Genomic DNA, 21,963 nt, shown 5'->3' on the forward strand with positions numbered 1-21,963 from the left:
CCATGGTGAGGCACTGCACTGCCATTTTAAAGAAATCTTCCAGCTCAACAGCAATCCAATACCGTGCCTGCTGAAGCTGAAAGAGTGGCCAGTGCAGAAGACCAAAAGCCTCCCCACAAAGACAGCAAGTCATCCCCACTAGCCTTACTCATGCACACGCATCCAAGAAACTCCGTGGCAACTAACAGGAACATTTCCATATACTTCAGTAGGCTCTGGCTGAGCTGAAACACCACCCTTCCTCAGCAGTTGCAGTTCATTTGTTCTGTAATTCAGCGCAGCGCTGCTTTGAAAACATCTTTCTGATGCTGTTTTCCTGCAAATGGCACAATGAGGAATAATAAGCAGGTGCTTCTGAACACAAACCCAGAGGAGCAGGAGTATAAAACTACTATAAATGAAGCAACTAAGTAACCACACCGTTCATTGTTTATTGACAATATTTATTAGAGCTGACTTTCTGTGTTTAGACATTTCCTAGTAAGTATAAATATGAATCAAAGTGCTACCCCACAGTAAGAAATCTTTATTTGCACAAAAAATGATACAAACAGCTAGTATTTCAAAGTTCATCCTATTTAGTACACATAATACCAAAAAGGCAAAAAATAAACCAAGATGAACAACTAGCAGCAAAAAGAATTCTAGTTCTCCTTCAACACAGTCTGTGTGCTTCCACATTTCTCTAGGAAATAGTATAAAGAGAATTCAATTTATATATGAAATATCCTACCAAAAATATAGCACTGTGGTTAGTAGTACAAAGTTGGGGGGGGGGGGGAGAGAAAAAGGAGAAAATAGTAAATGTAATATTAAAAATCTCAAGTGTAAGCTTCACTGCTGCTTTAAAATAAAAAACAACAAAAAGTCACATGAGTATTTCCGTTTGGCTTAGCAGCCAGGAAAATAAGAAAAGCTGATTTTTTTTTTTTTTTAAAGTGCTTAACCACCATATCCAAAAGTAATGACTTTCAGACCTACTTAACATGAATGTGCTCAAAAAGCCACTGCTTACAGTATAAAAGCTGTCATTCTGAAATGCTGCACATACAAACTAGCTTTATCTGCACGAATGAAAGATCGCTTTGAACAGCTCTCAATCATATGATGTCCCAAATCAATGTAATGCTATTAGAGCAGGCAGCTGAATAAGTCCCAGAAAGTTGAAGTTTAAGAATAATAGATATAAAAAAATAATCTTTTTTTTTTAAAGGCAGCATGCCTCTCCCAGCCAGAAGAAGGTGACTTTACATAATAAGCAAGAGAGACACAGTTTTATGTTATTGTTGTAAACTACCTAGAACAAACTGACTGCTGACCTAATAATTCACATGTTTAACAGAGGGAGATAAATACTTCTTACTGTTAAAACACAAAAAGGCAATCGTGGGTGGGACCAATCACTAACACAGTTTTTTACTTAAACATACTGTCAACTTGCCTTTAAAACCAACAGTATGTCCTAACTCAAAAAAAACACACACAAAAAAAGAAAAACAAGAAAACCAACTACTTGAAAAGCTTTAGGACTTGTTACATTGTTATATGTTTATTTGAGCCTTAGTGCAAAGGAAAAAATTAACATTCTAGGCTCCAAAGCAAGTCAAATACATAAGACTATTTCATGGGGGTTTTTTGACAGACATCAGACACACAGATTGCAAGAGAAATTTAATTTTTTAGCTGTAATGGCCATTTATTTTTATCTCAAGGTTAGAAAACACATTTAAAAATGGGAGCAAAGACTTTGGCATTCATTAACCTCAAGTACAGCTATAAATTGTTTCAACCCCACCACTCTCCCAAATCAGGACTATCATAACCAAACTGAACTGTCGGTATCGCTGCAGCCATTGAATTGTGCCCACAGCCTGTTAGTAGCACTATCCATCCCCGCAGTTATTGTATGAATTTCTCCACCAGCTTTGGAATCCTGCAAGCTGAAATTTGTTTACATTCATCTATTTCACAGGCCTATTTTTTTCAAACTATTTCTTGAAAGTCATCAATTCCCAACACAGTATCTTCATTGTCCTTCAGGACAGTTTTTAAGTTAGAGAACCCTCTGGTTCATTTACTGCTAAAATACATTATTATCTAGAAAAGGTAACTTTTCCCCTACAAAGTTCCTGTAAACATCTCTGTATTAAACCATAGCAAGCTCTGGACCAGGAAATTCAGTACCTCCAGTGACTTGACTTTGCCTGACTTCTCTACAAAAACAACAACAACAACAAAAAAACACCAAACATAAAAAAAACCCTTTATAATTAAAAAGGAAAAAACACAACCGACAGACAAACAGTGAAGCATTCAGTTACCCAAGCAGATATCTGAAACAAGCCTCTGAAAATGCAATATTTGAAAAGCAATTATTTTAGTGGATAAAGTGTGCAAATGACTAAATATGCTGCCTGTTTCAGAGATAACTGAATACTGTAGTCATCAATGATTATTATTCAAGTCTAGCAGTGGCAGTTCTGTTGCTTTTGTTGCTGGCTTTGGACATTATATATTACCACATTACCTGCATATTTAATGCCTTTTGGTTTTTTTTAAACATGTATCAGCAGCAGGATTTCAGAGCAGTACAGGAAAGATAGGAACTTTTTCTTTTTTAAAGGTTTCCTGTCCATCCCAAGTCTGGCAAGACTGAATATTATGTACAATTAAACATAATGTTTCAAGCAGGAACATCAATTATTATTTCAAGTTTTGTCTGTCTATGAAAATCACCTCAAAAAGATTCAGAATCTCAGATTTCTGTGAAACAAATATGATAAATATGGAAAAACACCATGCAAGGAAAGTGTAGCTATTCTATTGATGAGAAGTACAAAAGCTTAGAAACAGAAAAATACTAGCTACAGCCCGAGACTGAAAAAACCCACAGATTTTTCAAAACCAGAGTCCATACAGTGTCACACAGCCCTGCCTTGTCATGTTTGTTAATATCCTCGCTTAGAAGTCAGACAGCATTTTGTTTAACTTGTGGTGCTCTGTATCATTACACTATACCATAATTAACTCCTCTTTTGTGCCGGCCTCATTCCAACACAATTGTACCCACTGTATAACAGCAGCAGTTCTCAGGTTTTGTTTTGCAGCTCAGCTGTATTTTTCTTGGATGTTCACAAGACTGGCATTTGACTGGATGCGCTTGGCTAGAAAGGGAAAAATTATATGAAAATTAAACACAAAGAATTCCACAAAACTGGTCTCTCCACTCCCTCTATTTATCCATAGTCTCTCCACTCCCTCTATTTATCCCACACAGACTTGCAAACAGCTTTCTGTTCACGTCCAGAAACTTTAATGAAAAGATATGACTGAAGCTCTTTACTACCCTTCTTCAGGGAACAGCAGCAGACTAATAGTCGCTATTAGCGCCGTCAGCACAGCTGCAGGCAGATCTGGCTGGGCCCCCTCTCCCACAAGAGCCAAGAGAGTCCCTGGCACCACCCAACTCTAACAGTGAAATGCCAGCACCACCACTTACGCAAAATGAGTATCCGTTTCTTCTGCTTCGAGTGAAGGAAGCTACTAAGATAAAAAACAATAGGTAGGAAGAGAATAAAGGATGAAACTGCAATCACTGGGACTGTATCACTGCAGGGAACAGAACAGTTGAAAGTCCTGCTCCAAAGCTTCCGAGTGATGTTCATCTAAAAGAAAAACATAAGCAAGCCATGAAAGCAAGCACATGTATTTTCACTGTGCAGCATGGCAAACACTCAGGCCTCAAGACATGCAAGTGTTCAAATATGACATCAAAAACCAACACTTTAACAGATCTCCCCTCAAAAGCAAGCAAATCCCTGGAAATGTAGAAGCAAACAATTTAAACAGAGCCAAGATTTCACATCAAAACTTTTACAACCTTCAAAACCAGATATACTCAGATACACTGTAGACATTGCCATGTGCCTGTTTCCCAGAGAACTCACTGACAGCCTGCAGGGACAGGGCTAATCCCATACTTTCAACAGCACTCCCTTTGCCCAACCACTTAAAACCCCACAATATAACAAAGCTTTTTCCAAACATGTGTCGCCAATGCTGAGGACCCCTAGAAACAGCTGCTGTAATATGGAATCAATTATTACACTGGCTAGAACAATAGCAGTAAAGCTTCAAATTAAAAGCCAGAAGATTAAGAGTTTTGTTGTTGTTGTTTTTTTTTAAATCCATCCCCTTCACAGTAACAAGAAATTAAAGTGCAGCTACTCAAACTGGAATGCACTTGGCTGATCAGGAGCTTCAGTCATGCTCCTGCTGCACTGAGGACAGGACCTAGCAAGACAGCCCCACCAAGCTCACTTCCCCCCACAGGACATCAGCCTGCCAAAAGCACTGCTGCCCATAATGTCCCACACCAAAAGGGAAAAGGCAATCCCTAGCGAGACAAGCACAAATAGCTCAGATTAATAAAGACCTCCATAACAAGCTCTCCTGTTGAGTATTAATAAATACTTACTGCATCTTCCACATCGATGCACAAGTGCGCCGAGTGCCCAGACTCACCACCTTGCCTGTTCATCCTTTGCAAGTTGTTATACAGGTCATTCAACATTTTGTAGGTTTCGTTGCAGTTTTTACATACTTCTGTGTAGTTACTTGGTGACAGATAGATGGTTTGTCCCTAGGATTATAAAACAGCATTCATACAGAGTTTTAAGGCATTATAAAAAAATCCAAAACTTAAAAACTAGAGTCACGCTTTAATCAAAATCCAGATTTCTAGCATCCTAGATTGAGTAGAGGCCCAGACAGACAACTCGCATGAGAATGCAGGAGGAAAAGGGACCAACTCTAATTCACTAGGGACAGGATCCATTTCCTGCAGATTATGCATCTCATTTTTAAAGTACCAGTTCCCAGAAGGAGGAAAAAAAAAATTTACTAGCAATTAAATGGTATTCTGGAGCCAGAGATCAGGTTCCTTAATACTGTGTTTTGTTTTTCACTTGCCCATACCTAACAAGTAACTGTTGTTACTGCCGAGCTGTACTGACAGGGACAGACTTTGTCATGGTACATAATCCTTTTCATTTGTGGCTGTCCTGGTTTTGGCTGAGACAGAGTCAGTTTTCTTCCTAGTAGCTGGTATAGTGTTGTGTTTTGGATTTGTGCTGAAAACAGTGTTGATAACACAGGGATGTTTTTAGTTGTTGCTAAGTAGTGCTTATCCTAAGTTAAGGATTTTTCAGTTTCCCATGCTCTGCCAGCAAGCAGGTGCACAAGGAATTGCGACGGGACACAGCCAGGACAGCTGACCCCAACTGACCAAAAGGATATTCCAGACCATAGGATGTCATGCTCAGCATATAAAGCTGGGGGAAAAAGGAGGAAGGGGGGATGTTCAGAGTGATGGTGTTTGTCTTCCCAAGTCACCGTTACATGTGATGGAGCCCTGCTTTCCTGGAGATGGCTGAACAGCTGCCTGCCGATGGGAAGTGTTGAATGAATTCCTCGGTTTGCTTTGCTTGCGTGCAGGGCTTTTGCTTTACCTATTAAACTGTCTTTAGCTCAACCCACCAGTTTTATCACTTTTACTCTTCCAATTCCCCCATCCCACCACGGGGGGAGTGAGCAAGCAGCTGTGTGGGGCTGAGTTGCCAGCTGGGGTTAAACCACGACAGTGGCCTTCACCACCCTTGAATGCAATACGACACACTTGAAAACAAAACTACAATCTCTAAAGATATTCCAACCCAGTAATGGTTGTATCAGCTACCCACCAACCACTGGGCTAAGGTCCAGTTCAGACATTGCTCCTAGCCAAGGCCTAAAGACACATTTCCTAGAAATCAATACTAAAAAAAGCAGACAGTTTCCTCAGAGATTGTCTCACACCCATCACTTCCCGTTTTTACCATTGAATGATCCCAGAACTTGGCCAGTTTCTGACTGAAATGGAATATGCCCAGTTTCTTATGCTATTTAGGGCATTTTCTTTGGGGCCAATTACCACATTCATTTCACTAAGTGAATTATATTGCCTTTGAAATATGACAAACTTTGTCTACCCGTAATTTTACTAGTCAAAAGAACTGTTACAATGATTTAAGGTACCGGTCTTTCTGAACTAGTCTATATTACCAAAAGGCTATTTAAAGATTGAATTGTTAAGTCAGAAGACAACAGTTCTCCAAAGAGGTAGAAAAAGAGACTTGCAGCATGCAGACATGATGTTTCTTACTATATAATTATCAACTGTTGTGAATTCAGAAATTCTGATGTGAAGTAGCATTGCAATTACATACAAAATGAAGTCAAGGTGAATATCAATTAGAATTAATTTTAGGCTCTCAATCTGTAAACATCTGCATTATACAGATCATTGCTTTATCTGCCTAAAATTCACAAACTCACCAGCAGTTTATTTGCCTAATGCGTATCTGCAGTTTATTCAGCATAAATAAGATTTTGCCAGCAATTAGAGGTTTTAGTGCTTCTCTTAAATACACAGCATAAATACCTGAAGGTTATGTTCAAAACATGTCAGAGATTTATTGAATAAATCCAGGAATTCTACAGTAGAATTTGATAATCCCTCACTGCTGTTCTTTAAACAATCTGTCAAAGAGAAAGAAAAACATCAGGATATTCTAATTTCTAACATTTCCACAGCCGACAAGCCCCAGACACTCCATTCCTGCAAAAAAGGCTCTCAACTATAAAAGACAGGTCTAGTCAACACTGCGGTTTCCTTATCTGCCTGCCATTGATGTCTCAGACCTGCTGACCTAACTCTTCATCGAGAACATATTTCAGAATTAATTGGCCTTGATTAAGTGAAAGACGAAGACTATCATCAAGAGCTTTCTGAAGAGGGGGTCTGAATTATCTTTGGGCTTTGAGACAAAACAAGACACTACTTTTATTTTCTACCCTGCAAATCGGGCTTTGCCCAGCAACAGTAACAGCCATTATGTGAAAGCAGAAGCACCAGCAGTGGAGATGAAACAGAGAGCATCCAGGAAACAGCTAGACCACAAACACAACAGCAGAATCAGAGTGTAGGTTATTATTAAGAAAAGAGCTGACCATTTCACCAGCTTTGAGGGGAGCTCTGGGGCTTTCCTCCCAGTCAAAGACTCAACCCTACCACGTTACTACTTCCACCCATCCCACCCCACTTCAGGTTCCCTAACCAGACAAACCCTTGAAAACAACAGTGGTTTGGGAATTTAGATGCTCAGCAACAGCACCATGAGAGCATGCAAATTTCCTAGAAAAATCTCCTGAAATAAAGAAGCACCATCAGTGTTGAGGGCGAGCATTCAGCTGGACACTGGGCAGGCAGCACACAGGTCACAAGCTAAGCACAACAGACCAGCACAGACCACAGAGCTCCTCCTGTACTGCCTTTCCAGCCCTCACACAGCCCAGACTCACAAATGAAAACAAACTTTTAGGCTCTCAAGGGGCTCTGCAGCAAACCCAGCATCTTTGACACTCAACTCCATAGAGCTACTCCCACTGTTTTCTAGCACAGGGTCCCACTTCCCACACCAGGAGAACGGCAAAAAGCCACAGTTTAGCTGTAAGCATGGCACAGCACCAGCAGCATGGGGAGAGTGAGATACAGGGATAGATTTGGACACCCTCCACCCACAAAATGAAATCAAAAGCATGGCTGTGGAGGCACATACGGTTCAACGTGTAAGCATCCCAGAGTTACTGACTTTATTAACAAACAAGGAAAAGTTTCTTATGTAAGTTTTTAAGAAAATGGGAAGATGGAGAAAAACAGAAGAAACCACAATGAAGCTAAGGAAAGTCTCTAGAATGTCTGTAGATCACAAAGAAAACCAGCAAGACTACCTTTTGAAAGAATAGCAAAAAAAAAAATTTCTACAACAACTAAGTCTTCCAACAGAATAGTGCCCCCAGATTTTGGCAGTATCCCTCAGAGTAAAAAGCTCTTGTACCCTTCATTGGAGCGGCTCTAGTTTAGGATTTTTGTGTTATCTACTGACTGTATTTAAATAAATACATACAATTCCAAACTGTGCAAATTTTAGGGGCTAAGTCATAACAGTAGCAGAAGGAGTCACATACTTGCACAGTTGGCTGCCTCCCAGGTTTCATTAAAGAACTCCGAAAGGGTCACAACTATCTGCAGCCTGTCTGAGGTCAAGATGCTTTTGGCACAATTGTGGCTCTCAGAAGAATTCTAGAAGAAAAAGGAAAAAACAAAAAAAAAGCAATCAAGCATTAAAAATACAAAGGGAAAAATTTGAAACATATGTTGGGCAATCACAGCTAAACAATCACAACGCATCACATCGATATTTCTAGAATAGGCAGAGCAGAATTGACGGAACAATAATAATCTTTTGATCCACCAATTCATACTAGGAGCAACGCAGCCTACTGCACATGGTCTTTGAAGACCTACTAGGACTGCACGCAAGTCACTCAAAAACATGTGACTGCAAAAAAAAAAAAAAATAGCAAGAGCAAGCAGAGAGTCAGAGCCGCCTCTGCCAGGTAGCTCACGTTCATCCATTTCTGGGCTACCACCCCAGGAGCCAGCTCAAGGCACGTGCAGCCAGAGAGAAGGACAGGGTCGTTCTCGTTAGGCTGAAGGAATATTTGAAGGAGCTGAAGGAATATTTGAAGGAGCTGAAGGAATATTTGAAGGAGCTGAAGGAATATTTGAAGGAGCTGAAGGAATATTTGAAGGAGCTGAAGGAATATTTGAAGGAGCTGAAGGAATATTTGAAGGAGCTGAAGGAATATTTGAAGGAGCTGAACCAACGGACTGGCCTCAGAACAAACCAAACCCAAACAACAGAAAACAACATCTAAAACAGCTGTACCAACGTACTGTACCAGCAGCAAACTTCCCCCCCAGCACAGCAATACCAGGAACGCAGACCTCTGTGAAGCAGCGCCTGCAGCCACTCCCCCAAGCCTGTGGCCAGGCCAGACTCTCGTCCTCCCGAGACGTAGGTACCAAATTCATCCGTCTTAGCAAGCCACCCAAGGTAGCCCATCCTCAAAGCAGGCACTGGCACAACTCTTACAGCAACTTACTCTTTGGACCAAGCTCATAAAAAAATGCAGAGCGACTATAAAAGCAGTTACAGAATAAACAGGAAGTATCCCTATCAGAATTCAGAATAACGTTTTTCTCCTTCAGAGCTTTATTTTCTCCCTCAAATCGCTGATACAAAACCATGACCTCCAGTCAGCTGACTCCTGTGCTCTAGCTCCTGGTTTCTGGCTGCTAAATTGACTTAAGCACTTCTCAAAATTGCCAAAGCTGTCAAAAGCCTCTTTGATAAGTGACGTGGGACACACGAGAAAATAATCTCTTTACCGAGAAACATGTTTCTTACAGAGCTTTATGAGAGATCCAGTTTCTGCCTCTGTTAAAACAGGTTTATTTTTTAAATAAGAAGTTTCCCTTGAAGGCTCAACTGCAGAAGTCGAATATTGCCACATCTGGTAAGTCCTACGTTCACCCGCTTTCATTTCTACCAAATTACAAACAGATATGCAAGAAAGCTGTTTATGCGGGAAACTCCCTGGTTGCTTCATGAAGGCCTTTAACTGTGAAACTTCCTCACCAGCTGCACTCATGAGTGGGCAAAAGCACTCTAAATCCAAAACTGAATCAAGTAGACCTATCCTATCATTCCTTAAATACATTTGCCTAATTTATTCTTTAATTAGCCTAGCGAGGAGGATTTTGCATTTCAGAGATGTCCAAAACTTAAGCTAGCTGTTTCTTTCTCATTGCACTATAACTACTGTAGGATGGCAAAGATAAAAACATCAGATATCTGATTACTCGTGATCATCAATTGAGGTTGCAAGAGGTCACCTCCTTTATTTATTTGGTTCGTTAATCCACCCACAGAAGGAAAGCCAAATGCTCTCCAATACAGATGTGTCTTCCAGACCACATAGTGGACCAGTCCTCCCAGGCTGCCGGTACTCAAGCACAGCAGGTGCAATGAGTTCATACATATTCTAAGTACTGGGATGTTTGGCAACCTAATCGTAGCCAAAACATCATGCTGAAAATACCCAAGAGAATTACATAATCAATTTCTCACTTTCACATTACTTAGTCACTGGTATGAAACAGCTTCCATATGAGAAACAAATAGACTACAGGATTGCAGACTAAAACAAGAAACCACTGGCTAGATATTTGCCCTGCAGAGGACAATTATGAAATGAAAGTCCATGCGCTTTTCCAATACAAGCACTGGGGTGGTGAGGGGAAACGGGCAGACAACACATCAAAACCAGAAAGTGGTACTTTTTTCACACAACAGGTAACTAAGCTGTGAAATGGTTTGCAGCAGGACACTGCGGCACCAGAAGTTTACCTGGGTTTAAAGAGCAACAGATTTTTCTTGCCAATGGCAATTCTAAATAGATTCAGAAATCCCAAGACTGGAAGCACAATCCAGGGGACACACTGCTATAAACTTGTTCTCTGCTTGTACTCTTACAAGGGCACCCACTTCTAGCCATGATCAGAGAACAGAAAAAGGTCCTTTGGTCTGATCCACTCTTGTCATCCTCACACCGTCCCAGGGACTAACTTTTACAAACGGATAAACTGGAGGAGAACACGCAAAACTAGTCACGAACCACCTCCAACACCAAGAAATGGAAAAAAAGAACAACTCAGGTTCTTCCACTTGCACGGAGGAGCAAAGCTTTTTTCCTGCGGGTGGAGCTGGCCAGAGCGCCGGGCAGCAGAAGGCAGCCGTCACGGGCAGCGGCGCTTCCCAAACGCTCCCAGCCGCTGCTAAACCGCCTGACGCACCCGGGGGGGCTTCCAGCCCGGCAACTGACCTTCGCAGGCTGGAGATCCGCTCGCCCCAAAAAAAACACGGGTGCCCCGCTCACCGCGGTAGTGTCCCGGGTGACGCCGCCAGCCGCGCCGGGGGCCGGCCGAACACACGCCGCCTCCCCTCGCCCTCCGCTCCGGGCAGGGCCGGGGTGCGGGGCTGGGCGGGACACCGGCCGGCAGGCCGCAGGGAAGGAGCGGCGTCCCGGGCTGGCAGCCGCCCGCCTTCCCGAGGACCCCACCGCTCCCTGCGTAGGGCCCAGCCGCGCCCCGGCAGCGGGCTGACGAAGCGGCCGGGGCCCCCCAGCCCGGCAGCCTCGCCTCGCCGCCCCCCCCCCCCTCCTTCCCCGCCTCGCCCGGCCCCGCGGACGCACCCCGACGGCGCGGGCGATGTTGCCGTACTGTGCGAGGAGGCGGCGGTAGTGGCGGTGGCAGGCCTGGCAGAGCCGCACCGGGCGGGCGCGGCGGCCCAGGCAGCCCGTCAGCGCCGCGCTGCCCTCGGCGAAGGCGACGAGGAGGCGGCGGCACTCGGGCTCCAGCTGGGGCAGATCGCCGGGCAGCCCCGCGCCCCACAGCTCCTCCGCCAGCTCCTCCGCCTCGCCCAGCGCCTCCAGCGCCAGGGGCCGGCGCGTCCGCCCGGCGGCGGGGCCGAGGGCGAGCGCCAGGGCCGGCAGCAGCGGCAGGAGGCAGCGCAGCGGCGCCATGGCGGCCGCGCCGAGGAAGCGGAAGCGCCGCGCCGGCAAACGGCCCGCCTCCCCCGCGGCGCGCCGCCGGTCATTGGTGGCGGCGGGGAAAGGGGGCGGGGCCGGGGGCGGGCGCGGGCGGGACCGCGGCGGGCGCGGCGGGGAAGAGGGGGCGGGGCCGGGGGCGGGCATGGGCGGGGCCGCGGCGGGCGCGGCGCGGGGGTGGGGGGCGCGGATAACGGCGTGGGCTCTTGGCGGTGGGGCGTCCCCGGGGGCGGGTGTGGGCAGGGGGCTGCAGTGCCCGGGGGGGGGGGTGTACCTGCCACATGGTGCTGCCTGGGGGGTGCGGTTTCGGTGCCATCTCTTTCGGGTGGGTAGCAACGCTCTTCTCGTCCGAAAAAGGGGGCTTGAAAGTAGCCGTCGTGCGGGGAGTGACTGCGAAACGTGCTGAAAATACGGCAACAGTTAGGGAAAAAAATCCCCAGACCCGAGGAAAAGTTGACGGGGGAGGAGCAAACCGCATCTTTCCGCAGACAAACTACGTTTTGCCTCAAGCCCGACACCTTTGTTGGTACCTGGCCCCAAACTTCCCCACGGCCACTTCTCAATAAAACCACGGTCACCAAAGGAAAACTCTTCCCAGAGCAGGAGGCAGCCCTCTCACCGGGGGCTGCAGTGCCGGGCTACCTAATAACTCCTCTGCCGGGCAGAACCTTGACCCCGTGCCTGTCGCATCTAACTAACGCCCTTTCCAGCCATTTTGACGGGCTTTTGGCCAAATCTGGGTTTCTTAGCGCTCTGGTCAGACACACAACAGAGAGGCAGAGCAGAGCCCTGCAACTCCATACCGTGGTGCCTTCGGGAGTAACAAAGCTGAGCAGGAATGGACCCATCTGTTTCTTGTGGCAGATCCACTATTGGAAACGTGGCACCGGTGATGGGAGGCAGCGCTGGCTGACAGTGGTGTGACGGTTGCGGCAGCTGCCAGGAGTTCGGCGCTGCTTGAACCGGCTCCCCTGCACCCAGCCGTACCCAGCTCGGCCGGTCCCCTGTCACCTTGCCCCCCTGGCCTTAGCTTGTGCCGGTCGTGCAGTAGAAGTCACAGCATGGAAATGTCCAGGGTGGATTTGTGCTGTCAGGTGAAAACACGACAGCAAAGGCGATGAGAAAGATGCCATCAGGCAGGCAAAGAGTGCCCAACGGAGAGCGCCTGACTTCTCTGAGTGGGTTGAATACCTCAGCTCCGAAGAAATGGCTTTCAAAGCAATGAATGAAAACAAATGGAAACCATGTCACGAGTATGACACAGAGAAAAAACGTGCCAGATTGCCTGTACTTGCAGATTGATCGGGGTGAGGGCCCCGATTTGGGTGCCGGACCTTCCCTGAGCCCCCTGCCCACTCTCCAGGCAGGCCCCACCGACATTTTGGCCGAGGCGCAGCAATACTCCCCCTGCACCGCGCCTGCTCGTTTGGGGACTTGCCACCACGCTTGGAACCCCGAAGCTGCTCAGCAGGACGCATGTGGCTGGGTGGCTCCTGGGCCAGAGGATCCCCCCCCCCCCCCCTTTGCTCAGTTCACTAGCAGGGGTGCAGCCTAAACCCCGAGAAACTTTGGGGCAGCGGGCCGGCGGGCAGGATCCCGCCTCCCCCCAGGAGAGGGCAGCAGCACTCCCGCGCATCGCCCCGCCGAGGGGCGGCGGGGGGGGGGGCTGGAAAAGGGCCCTCGGCGCGTCCCACACGGCCCCGACAGCACCCGCATCCCCGGGGAGCGATGGCAAGACCCCCCCGCCACGAGCAGCCGCTCGCCCTCCTCACCGGGGGTCTCCCGCCCGTGGGGTCTGCAGGGGCACCGGGAAGGACCCGGGGGGGGGGGGGGGGGCAGAGCTGCGTCTTCATCTTCGTGGGTCAAGGGGGATGCGTTTTCCCGCGTCTCGAGGGAGTTAAATATTGTCCTGCGAGAGAATGTGTTCTTCGTGTGAGTGGAAAACACGGGGCAGAGGGGGGAAAGAAAGATTTAAAACATAAAGGGGGGGGGGGGGGGGAAGAAAAAAGGGGAAGAAAAGGAAAAAAAGCTTAAGAGTTTCAGCTGAAATCTCTGAGGCATAACCAGAATACAAACATTTCTGGCATTAATAAATGCGTTGCTGCAGACCTGCAAGGAAGACATCTCCTCATTAAGTAGTACTTCTTTTTATCAATAATAAACATGACATTACAAAGCAAAATTAGAAAGGCACTAGCTTTTTCAGCTATGGTTCAGAAGCAGGGCCTGAAGAAGGCATGGGCCTCTTCTCTGATAATAGATGAATTTTGTTACCAGGCAGAAATCAGCATTTACCCTAACTGACAACTCAGCTGTCAAGCAAATTTGGTTAGTTTTCTTATCCAAGTGCTGCCATCACCTTTCTGCTCAACCTCATCAAAGGGATTGTACTCACAACTAAAGCAAGCAGGATTTGGCCTTGACCAGCAAATCTCAGAAATAACTCTAAGACTATCAGAAGTCTTGTGTGGTTACATAGTCCCGATTATTCTTGAAAACACATCCAAGTATTTCAGTACCTGCCCTGACTACCGGAAAAACTGTGTGTCATTCAGCAGAAGAAAGAGTCTTACTTTAACAGCGTAGAAACAACACAGCAAATGAATATTGATTTCCTATGCCATCTTGCTGGATCTGTGGAGATGGCAGTATGAACCAGGGAAAATGAGCAGTTTGAAGCTGTGAACCTGGTTGTCCCCTCTGTTTGTCTCCCTGTTGCCTTCAGTGCTCTTTCTCCTGATTTATGCCACTGTGAGCTGAAAACCGAACCATTTTTTCAAGTTTTCTCGTTATCTTCGAAGAATGATGGCTTGGATAAAGCCTTTTAACCAAAGGGCTGGAAAAGGAGGGACAGACTGTAAATCTCAAGGCAGGGCCAGAAAATTAAGTGATAACCTGAATGTAAGGAATAAAGAGGGAAAGGAGTCAGGGACGACTGGGAGGCTGGGTGCTTGGGGAGTGGGACAGCCTTGGGAAGGGAGACCGGGGCAGGCAGTGGCTCAGAGGGCAGGAAGAAAGGGGAGACGGGGCTCTGCCTCCTGAGCCGAAACTGCTGCCCAGGAGATGCTTATATTCTGAAATAGGGGCCAGCGAGAACAGGGATGTGTGAGGGTTGTCCATGGAGAGGTGGCTCTGGGGTTGTGGAAATGGAAATCCTGGGGTTTTTAATCTTGACTAATTTCATTGCAAAGATGGCAAAGCTCAACATGAGCAAAGGATCAGTGTATTACATCTTCGTTGCACAACCCCTGCCTGTGGAAAGCTTTTCTTCCCCCTCTCCATTACATTCCTGTGTGTACTTCTGTGTATTAATTCACAGAGCTGAAGCTGGCTCCTTCATGTGCTGGTTGTGGCTGATGTCAAAGCCTACCAGTGGGTCACCCAATTCAATGACTGTTTTCCAGACTCCACAGAGCACCAGAAAGCAGTCCAGAAGACAGTTGCACATAAGTAATTAATTAAGGGCATGCACACATCCCCATCACACTCAACAAAATGAACTTGTGAGGAAATAAATATGTTAAATCAACTATCATCATGTTGACACATTTTTGGCTAGTTGCAAGTGAAAATCATCTCAGCAATAGTGCACAATGGTCTGAGCCAATTCTTACTTTCAAAAGGTTATGTGAGCTTTGTTTAAAAACAGTTGACAAACACCTGTCTAGCTGCACTATTTCTGACCAGCGTGAGCCACTGTGCCTGTTAGCACTGTCCTGTTGGAGCATTATTTTTCTATGTGCATAGCAAAGGACATGAAAGCCTTTTCACTCAGGGCAAAAAGACAGAGTCACATCTGCACTAAACCATGAAGAATGAGCAAAATAACAAGTCAGAAAACAAACCCCAGTTGATTTACAACCATTCAGTCTTTAATTCAGAAGAACCCTATGCTGGTTTTGGCTGGGATAGAGTTAATTTTTTCCATAGTAGCTAGTACGGGCTGTGTTTTGGATTTGTGCTGAAAACAGTGTTGATAACACAGGGATGTTTTCATTCCTGCTGAGCAGTGCTTACCCAGAGCCAAGGGCTTTGCTGCTTCTCACCCCACCCCACCAGCGAGGAGGCTGGGGGGGCACAAGGAATTGGGAGGGGACACAGCCGGGACAGCTGACCCCGACTGACCCAAGGGATATTCCAGACCATAGGACGTCATGCTCAGCATATACAGCTGGGGGAAGAAGAAGGAAGGGGGGACGTTCGGAGGAATGGCGTTTGTCTTCCCAAAGTAACCATTACATGTGATGATGGAGCCCTGCTTTCCCGGAGATGGGTGAACAGCTGCCTGCTGACGGGAAGTGGTGAAGGAATTCCATGTTTTGCTTTGCTTGTGTACGTGTATTTGCTTTACCTGTTAAATTGTCTTTAGCTCAACCCACGAGTTTTCTCACTTTTACCTTTCCGATTCTCTCCCCATCCCTCTGGGGGGGGAGTGAGCAAGCGGCTGTGTGGGGCTGAGTTGCCAGCTGAGGTTAAACCACAGCAGTGCTTTTTGGTGCCCAGCGTGGGGCTCAAATGGTTTGAGATAATGGCAGATTTGATTGGAACATGCTAGATCAAATTTATAGCTGTTATTGCTGTTCAGCTATTAATTGACAGGCTCCTGTGCTTGCCATGGGGCTTGCTTGCCTTACTGTGTATTAGAGTCTAGTGCTCGTTAGCGGCTGCTTTTTGCTTTTGCTGCTTGCTGTACATCTTACTCTGCTGTGCCTGGGAACATTTTGATAACAGCAATGGCAATGCGCCTGGGCTGGCAGATGGCCAGGGCATCACTGCTGTTCCTGTGCTGCTGTACTGGACAGGCTGGAACTCCAGTGTGAACCTGAGTCGAAGGGACTGTGACCTGTGGATGAGTCCATGCAGGAACAGGACACCCCGAAGTGTCCGTGGCCGTGGATAAGCCCATGCCAGAGCAGGTACATCTCGAAGCATCTGTGGCCGTGGTTATGTCTGTGCCGCAGCAGGTATACTTCTAAAGGGATTGTGGCCAAAGGATAAGTCCACGCTGGAGAAGGTACACCTTGAAGCATCAGTGGCTGTGCATGAGGTCATGCTGGAGCACTTTAAAGCATGTGGCCATGCATAAGTCCACAACAGAGCAGGCATGCCCCTGAGGGGACTGCAGCCATGGATAAGGCCATGATGGAGCCGGTTTACTTCTGAAGGGACTGTGTCTGTGCATGAGGCCACGCTGGAGCAGGTACATCTCTGAAGGCATTGTCACCCATGGATAAGGCCATGCTGGAACAGGTGCACCTCAAAGCGGCGGTGGCTGTGGATAAGTCTATGCTGCAGCAGGTACACCCCTGAAGAGACTGTGGCTCATAGATAAGGCTCCACTTGGAGCGGGTACACCCCTAAGGGACGGCAGTCTGTGGCTAAGTCCAAGCCAGAGCAGGGGCAAGGGGAGGAGTTCATTGCAATGTTAAATCCGATGGTCTGGTCCGAAGGGACCAGGGGTGGAGATTGCAATGGAAATACCTTTAAATTGTTGTAATCCGGGATTCGATTTGCACATTATAGGAATTACTACAGCAGGAGCCACCGGAACCAGTAGAGGACAAGCCTTACAAGAAGCAGTGCAAGTGCAGCAGTGACCCGACCTGAGCTGGCTTTTGTCCCCAGTAACTCCACAGAACACATCACTTCTCCTGTCCTGAGTGACCACCATAACAGATGGAGCCCAAAGACATGGACTAAATGGAATTAGTGGGCATTTTGTGGATGTTTGTGGACATTCACGGACATTTTACAGACATTTCACAGGGGTGGCCCATAGCCTAAGGGAATGATATCCATGTATTGCATCAAAGGATGGGAAGGGGAGTGGTGATTAATGAGGATGTATTGGACAGTGTGGGACCTGAGCATGACGTAAATGGTATGGAATAAGGGGTGGAGAATGTGCTGGTTTTGGCTGGGATAGAGTTAATTTTTTCCATAGTAGCTAGTATGGAACTACGGTTTGGATTTGTGCTGAAAACAGTGTTGATAACACAGGGATGTTTTCATTCCTGCCGAGCAGTGCTTACACAGAGCCAAGGGCTTTTCTGCTTCTCACCCCACCCCACCAGCGAGGAGGCTGGGGGGGCACAAGGAGCTGGGAGGGGACACAGCTGGGACAGCTGACCCCGACTGACCCAAGGGATGTTCCAGACCGTATGATGTCATACTCAGCATATAAAGCTGGGAGAAGAAGGAAGGGGGGACGTTTGGAGTGATGGCGTTTGTCTTCCCAAGTCACCGTTATGCGTGATGCTGGAGCCCTGCTGTCCTGGAGATGGCTGAACACCTGCCTGCCCAGGGGAAGTGCTGAAGGAATCCCTTGTTTTGCTTTGCTTGTGCGCACGGCTTTTGCTTTCCCTGTTAAACTGTCTCTAGCTCAACCCACGAGTTTTCTCACTTTTACCCTTCCAATTCTCTCCCCATCCTGCCAGAGGGGAGTGAGCAAGTGGCTGTGTGGGACTGAGCTGCTGGCTGGGGTTAAACCACAACAAACCCCCAAATTTATCAGTGGCTTTGCAAGTCAGATGCCAAATCCCGTCCTTCACTCTCGAGCACTCAGGAGCAATAACGCTGCATCAGCTGCTTGGGAATCAAGGAAGGTCAGACACTTGTAATGTGAAGATGCACTCAGGAACATCACTCTCTGGGTGAGTACAAGAAACTGCTATCACCAACTAAAACTTCAAGAATTTTAGACTTAGAGAAAATGGGTGTCAGTACCTCATACAGAATGCTTTTTTAGGAACGCTCTGCAAATTTGGCGTTTATTCCCTGAATTACCAAATGAAATGAGGAAGGACTAATAGCATCCAAGTTTTCCAAAGAGCTGTTGACTAGATTTACTCTGCCTGACTAGCCAACTCAACCAGGATCTGCAACGTTTGTCTTAGTCAATTACATGGCAAATTGTGAAGCAGACGATTTGCTCTCCTAATCCAAACCACCACGTTCCCATTTAGGAGAATCACAAACCTCCTCCATGTCAGGGTAAGGTTTAATCAGACAGAGTTAGATGCCACCTGGTACATCCAACTCCTCCTTATGGCTAGCTGGTTCACCTGGGGCGACGCTGAACCTCCACCCAACATCCTCAAGGGATCAGAGGTTACTTTCCTGACCACCACTGTCCACAGAGACCTGCCCAGGACTCACCTGCATTTTTCTGTAGCCACCTGCTCCTGAAGCCTATGGCTGTTGTAGCCCCTGGTGGATACTGAGGCCACCTTCAGCCAGAACAAGCTGGGTGGAGGAGTCCTGGACGCTGTCCTGTCCCTGGGGCTAAGGTATCAGAAGGCACTGAAGTGACCTGTGGTGGTGAGCCAGAAAGCCAGCAATCATTTTCCCATTTCCAAACAGACATAGAGAGAACATCGAGACAGGTCATCCATCAGCTAACCCTCTTCCCTCTTTAGGACCATCACACTTCTGAAGAGGGAAAACAACCCCACATCCTCCTATGAAGGCTTTTATTTTCTATAGGTATATAATAGTGTAATAGCTTGAGAAGTCATAGACCGTGCCATATGATCTTTGCTTAGATCTTAAATGTTTGCATAAAATACTCTCTATGAAACCAATGCACAGAGAAATGTAGTTTCCATGCACCTGTCAGAATTTTTGCTGTGGAAAGGAAAAAAGAAAGTACATTATCTTTTTAGAATCATGACTAGAAAACAATTAATTGTCAGTAGGCAATCACACCAGTCTGAAAAGATCCATCTTGAAATAAGTTTATGGGAATTTTTTTGTTTGGTTTTTTTTTTCAGGATGCTGCACTTGAGCAATTGAATGATATCACATTTAAGGTCCTGGGTGGCATGCCATTTCCTTACTCGTATGCATCTAATTAAGTCTTAATTGTGCCATTCGTTATGAAATGAAAGAAGAGCTGTTAGTCTGGATATCTTTCATGATAGTAAAACAGGATGATACCAGTGAAATAGCTAATGTATAGAAAAAGAACAGAAGTATGCAGGGAGGGGGAAAAGATTTTGAAGATAATGATGTTTGAAACACAGCAGAAATGTTAGAAACAGCATAATAGTGAATTTACCACAAATAACTTCTTGATCAACACAAACAGTATGAAAGGTACATTCTTTTTATAGCTCACTGAAGTGTGGATGACTGTCCACGTTCAGAAATACCCAGTGAGCCAAATTCTGCTTTTAGTTACTCTGGTGTCAGTTGGTATCATCCCGGTCTCCTCTTCAGAATGAAACAACCCAGAACTGTTCTTCTCTTTTGCACAGATTGGTTCTTGCTACTTAATGTATCTCCATTTAATTTCATCAAGTTCCCAAAGCACAGGCCTAAAACATGGCTCATATGGGAAGAGAACGGCCAGGCTTCAGGAGATGTTGGATCCGCTTGCACACCCATCAAGTTTCACTCCTTGTATTGCAGCCCCCCCGGACGGGTCAGTGGAGAACACCCCCAGCAGTCCCACAGAAGCAGGAGTCCTTCCCTCCTGCACACACAGGGCTGGGATTGAAGCCATGGTGCAGGAGCTGATGTGAACATCTGAACTGATCACCTCAGCTAAGGGAGACCATTTTGACAGCTGTCTCCACTTCAAATATCCTGTCCTGGTGAGTTCTTTGGCTTACATCTCTTGTTTGCATTGTACCTAGGTACTTCCTTTTACCCTTAGTAGTAGGAAAGGATCTATTTACTAATATAATTCCCTAGTAAACATTTTTTCTTTCCTCTCTGGCTAGAGGATCACAGCAAGATGAGCCATAACAGAAGATAACATAAATGTGACAGATTATTTCACTAAAGGTATCAAAATTTAAGGAATGATTATCCCACAGAATTGCAATCTTACCTGAAGTACTCCCCATCTGTGTTGATTCTGGGGGAAAAAAGAGTCTTCAACACAATTTCAGGTTATTATAGCAGCAAGGTGCCTGCTGGTGAGGAGTTGGCAGAGACACGGCTGGAGGGCACAGCCTGGGCCACAGTGGGTGAAGTCCACCACGGCTGCTTCTCACCCGGTCTCGGCCAGCCAGAGCCACCGCACCCCAAAATGGGCCGGGGGCTCTGAGCTGTTGGGAGCTGTGAGGGACTCAGGAAGAGCCAAGAGTTGCTCCCGCCTGGGGTATGTCACCAGCGTCGGTCCATTGTGGTTTCCACAAAGGGCCAAACTTTCTCTTTTGTGAATTTGCAAGTCTGCTCAGCAGAGTTCACTGAGGTTGTGTGCATGCAAGAAAGGGAGCACGCTCTGGTCAAGAGGCTATAAACATAATATTGAATACCAGATGGCTTTCCTTATGCTAGTAGGAGCCAGCAGGCACTTCCAAAGGCTACAGCCAGTTGAAGACTTGATGAAATTTTGTAAACAGTCGCCGTCACACCTCGCAGCATTCATTGCTGTGTTTCAGTCCCAGCCCACTGCCGTGACCTGAAAGTCACTTCCCCTCTTCCAAGGGTTCACATGGAGTTTATAAAAAAAACCAGCAAATAGTATCTCAGATGTAAATATCACAGGTAGTGAATCCCATCTTATACTTCTCAGATTATATTTATGGATGTTTTAATTTTGATAGCTTCTTTTTCAAATGTTTTTTTCAATTTAGAGTGTTTTCATTAAAAAAAAAACCCATGGTAGTTCTACCCCACCCACCCCCAACAAAAAAAACCAAACAACAACAACAGAAAAAAAACCCCACAACCCATTCCCAGTCTTCAAACTGATCTAATACTGTGTGCTCCATCTTTCTCTGCTGGGAGGAACTATACAAACCTACTTGCAGAACCAGCGCAGGCAACCTGGCCGCCCTGGCCACAGCACGCCCCTGAAATCCCTGGCTGGCAGGATTTAGCCTTATTCCACATTGAAGGAGACAGTTGCACTGGCTCCTTCCAGCGGTGAGGGACCCCAAGCAGATCATCCTATCGAGAAGGGAAGTTTCAGCAGCAGAGGAGAAGTCAGGTTGTGGGAGTCTAGAAAAGCATAAAATTTGGTTTTCCTACTCTTCCTAGACTGTATTAATTGAACTGTTTGAAAGAGAGGAGCTACTCCTTCAACACGAACCTGTAAATTCTTTAGCAGCTTGGGCAAGCCTTTCTCAGCAGCAAAGCAGTGGGTCTGTGAATGTCTTGGACTGTCTGACGTGAACTGATGTCCCACCATCTTCCAGCTCTTCAGACCCTGTGTATCTTTGTCCACAAATGACAAAAAAAGTAAGGAACGGGTGATCCCGGGAATTTTCCACGGGGCTTTCAACATCTTCGCTCCCAGCGAAAGCCGGGGGTCCGGCGGGGAATGGCGAGTCCCCAGCACCGACCAGAGCCAGCCCCCGCTTTGGGTGAGCTCCATCTGACAGCCGGACAGGAGCTGTAAGAAACCTTTCCCCCCACCCACCAGCGTCGTGCGTGGAGGTCCCCGCCCGTGGGAGC

At 46.6% G+C, this 21,963-nt stretch overlaps 1 protein-coding gene and 1 long non-coding RNA gene across 3 annotated transcripts; one reads left to right on the forward strand and one right to left on the reverse strand.

Moving 5' to 3' along the window:
* Window positions 1-422: 422 nt before the first annotated feature.
* On the reverse strand, window positions 423-11,552 carry OSTM1 (osteoclastogenesis associated transmembrane protein 1). The gene is made up of 6 exons (XM_069804987.1): window positions 11,200-11,552; window positions 8,068-8,182; window positions 6,482-6,579; window positions 4,478-4,642; window positions 3,500-3,665; window positions 423-3,164 (listed from the first exon to the last, which is right to left on the reverse strand). The coding sequence occupies exons 1-6, from the start codon at window positions 11,527-11,529 to the stop codon at window positions 3,109-3,111; spliced, it is 930 nt and encodes a 309-aa protein (XP_069661088.1). The 5' UTR covers window positions 11,530-11,552; the 3' UTR covers window positions 423-3,108.
* A 3,898-nt stretch (window positions 11,553-15,450) lies between these two features.
* LOC138689572 (uncharacterized) lies at window positions 15,451-21,543 on the forward strand. 2 transcript variants are annotated; one of them, XR_011328450.1, is made up of 3 exons: window positions 15,451-18,206; window positions 19,812-20,343; window positions 20,461-21,543. It is a non-coding gene; the product is annotated as an uncharacterized lncRNA (long non-coding RNA). The 2 variants fall into 2 exon arrangements; XR_011328451.1 differs by lacking the exon at window positions 20,461-21,543 and having other exon boundaries at window positions 15,451-16,851; window positions 17,077-18,206; window positions 19,812-19,951.
* Window positions 21,544-21,963: the final 420 nt, after the last annotated feature.

This window comes from Haliaeetus albicilla, chromosome 17 (genome assembly GCF_947461875.1).
Source record: "Haliaeetus albicilla chromosome 17, bHalAlb1.1, whole genome shotgun sequence".
In the NCBI taxonomy this organism is placed as follows: Eukaryota; Metazoa; Chordata; class Aves; order Accipitriformes; family Accipitridae; genus Haliaeetus; species Haliaeetus albicilla.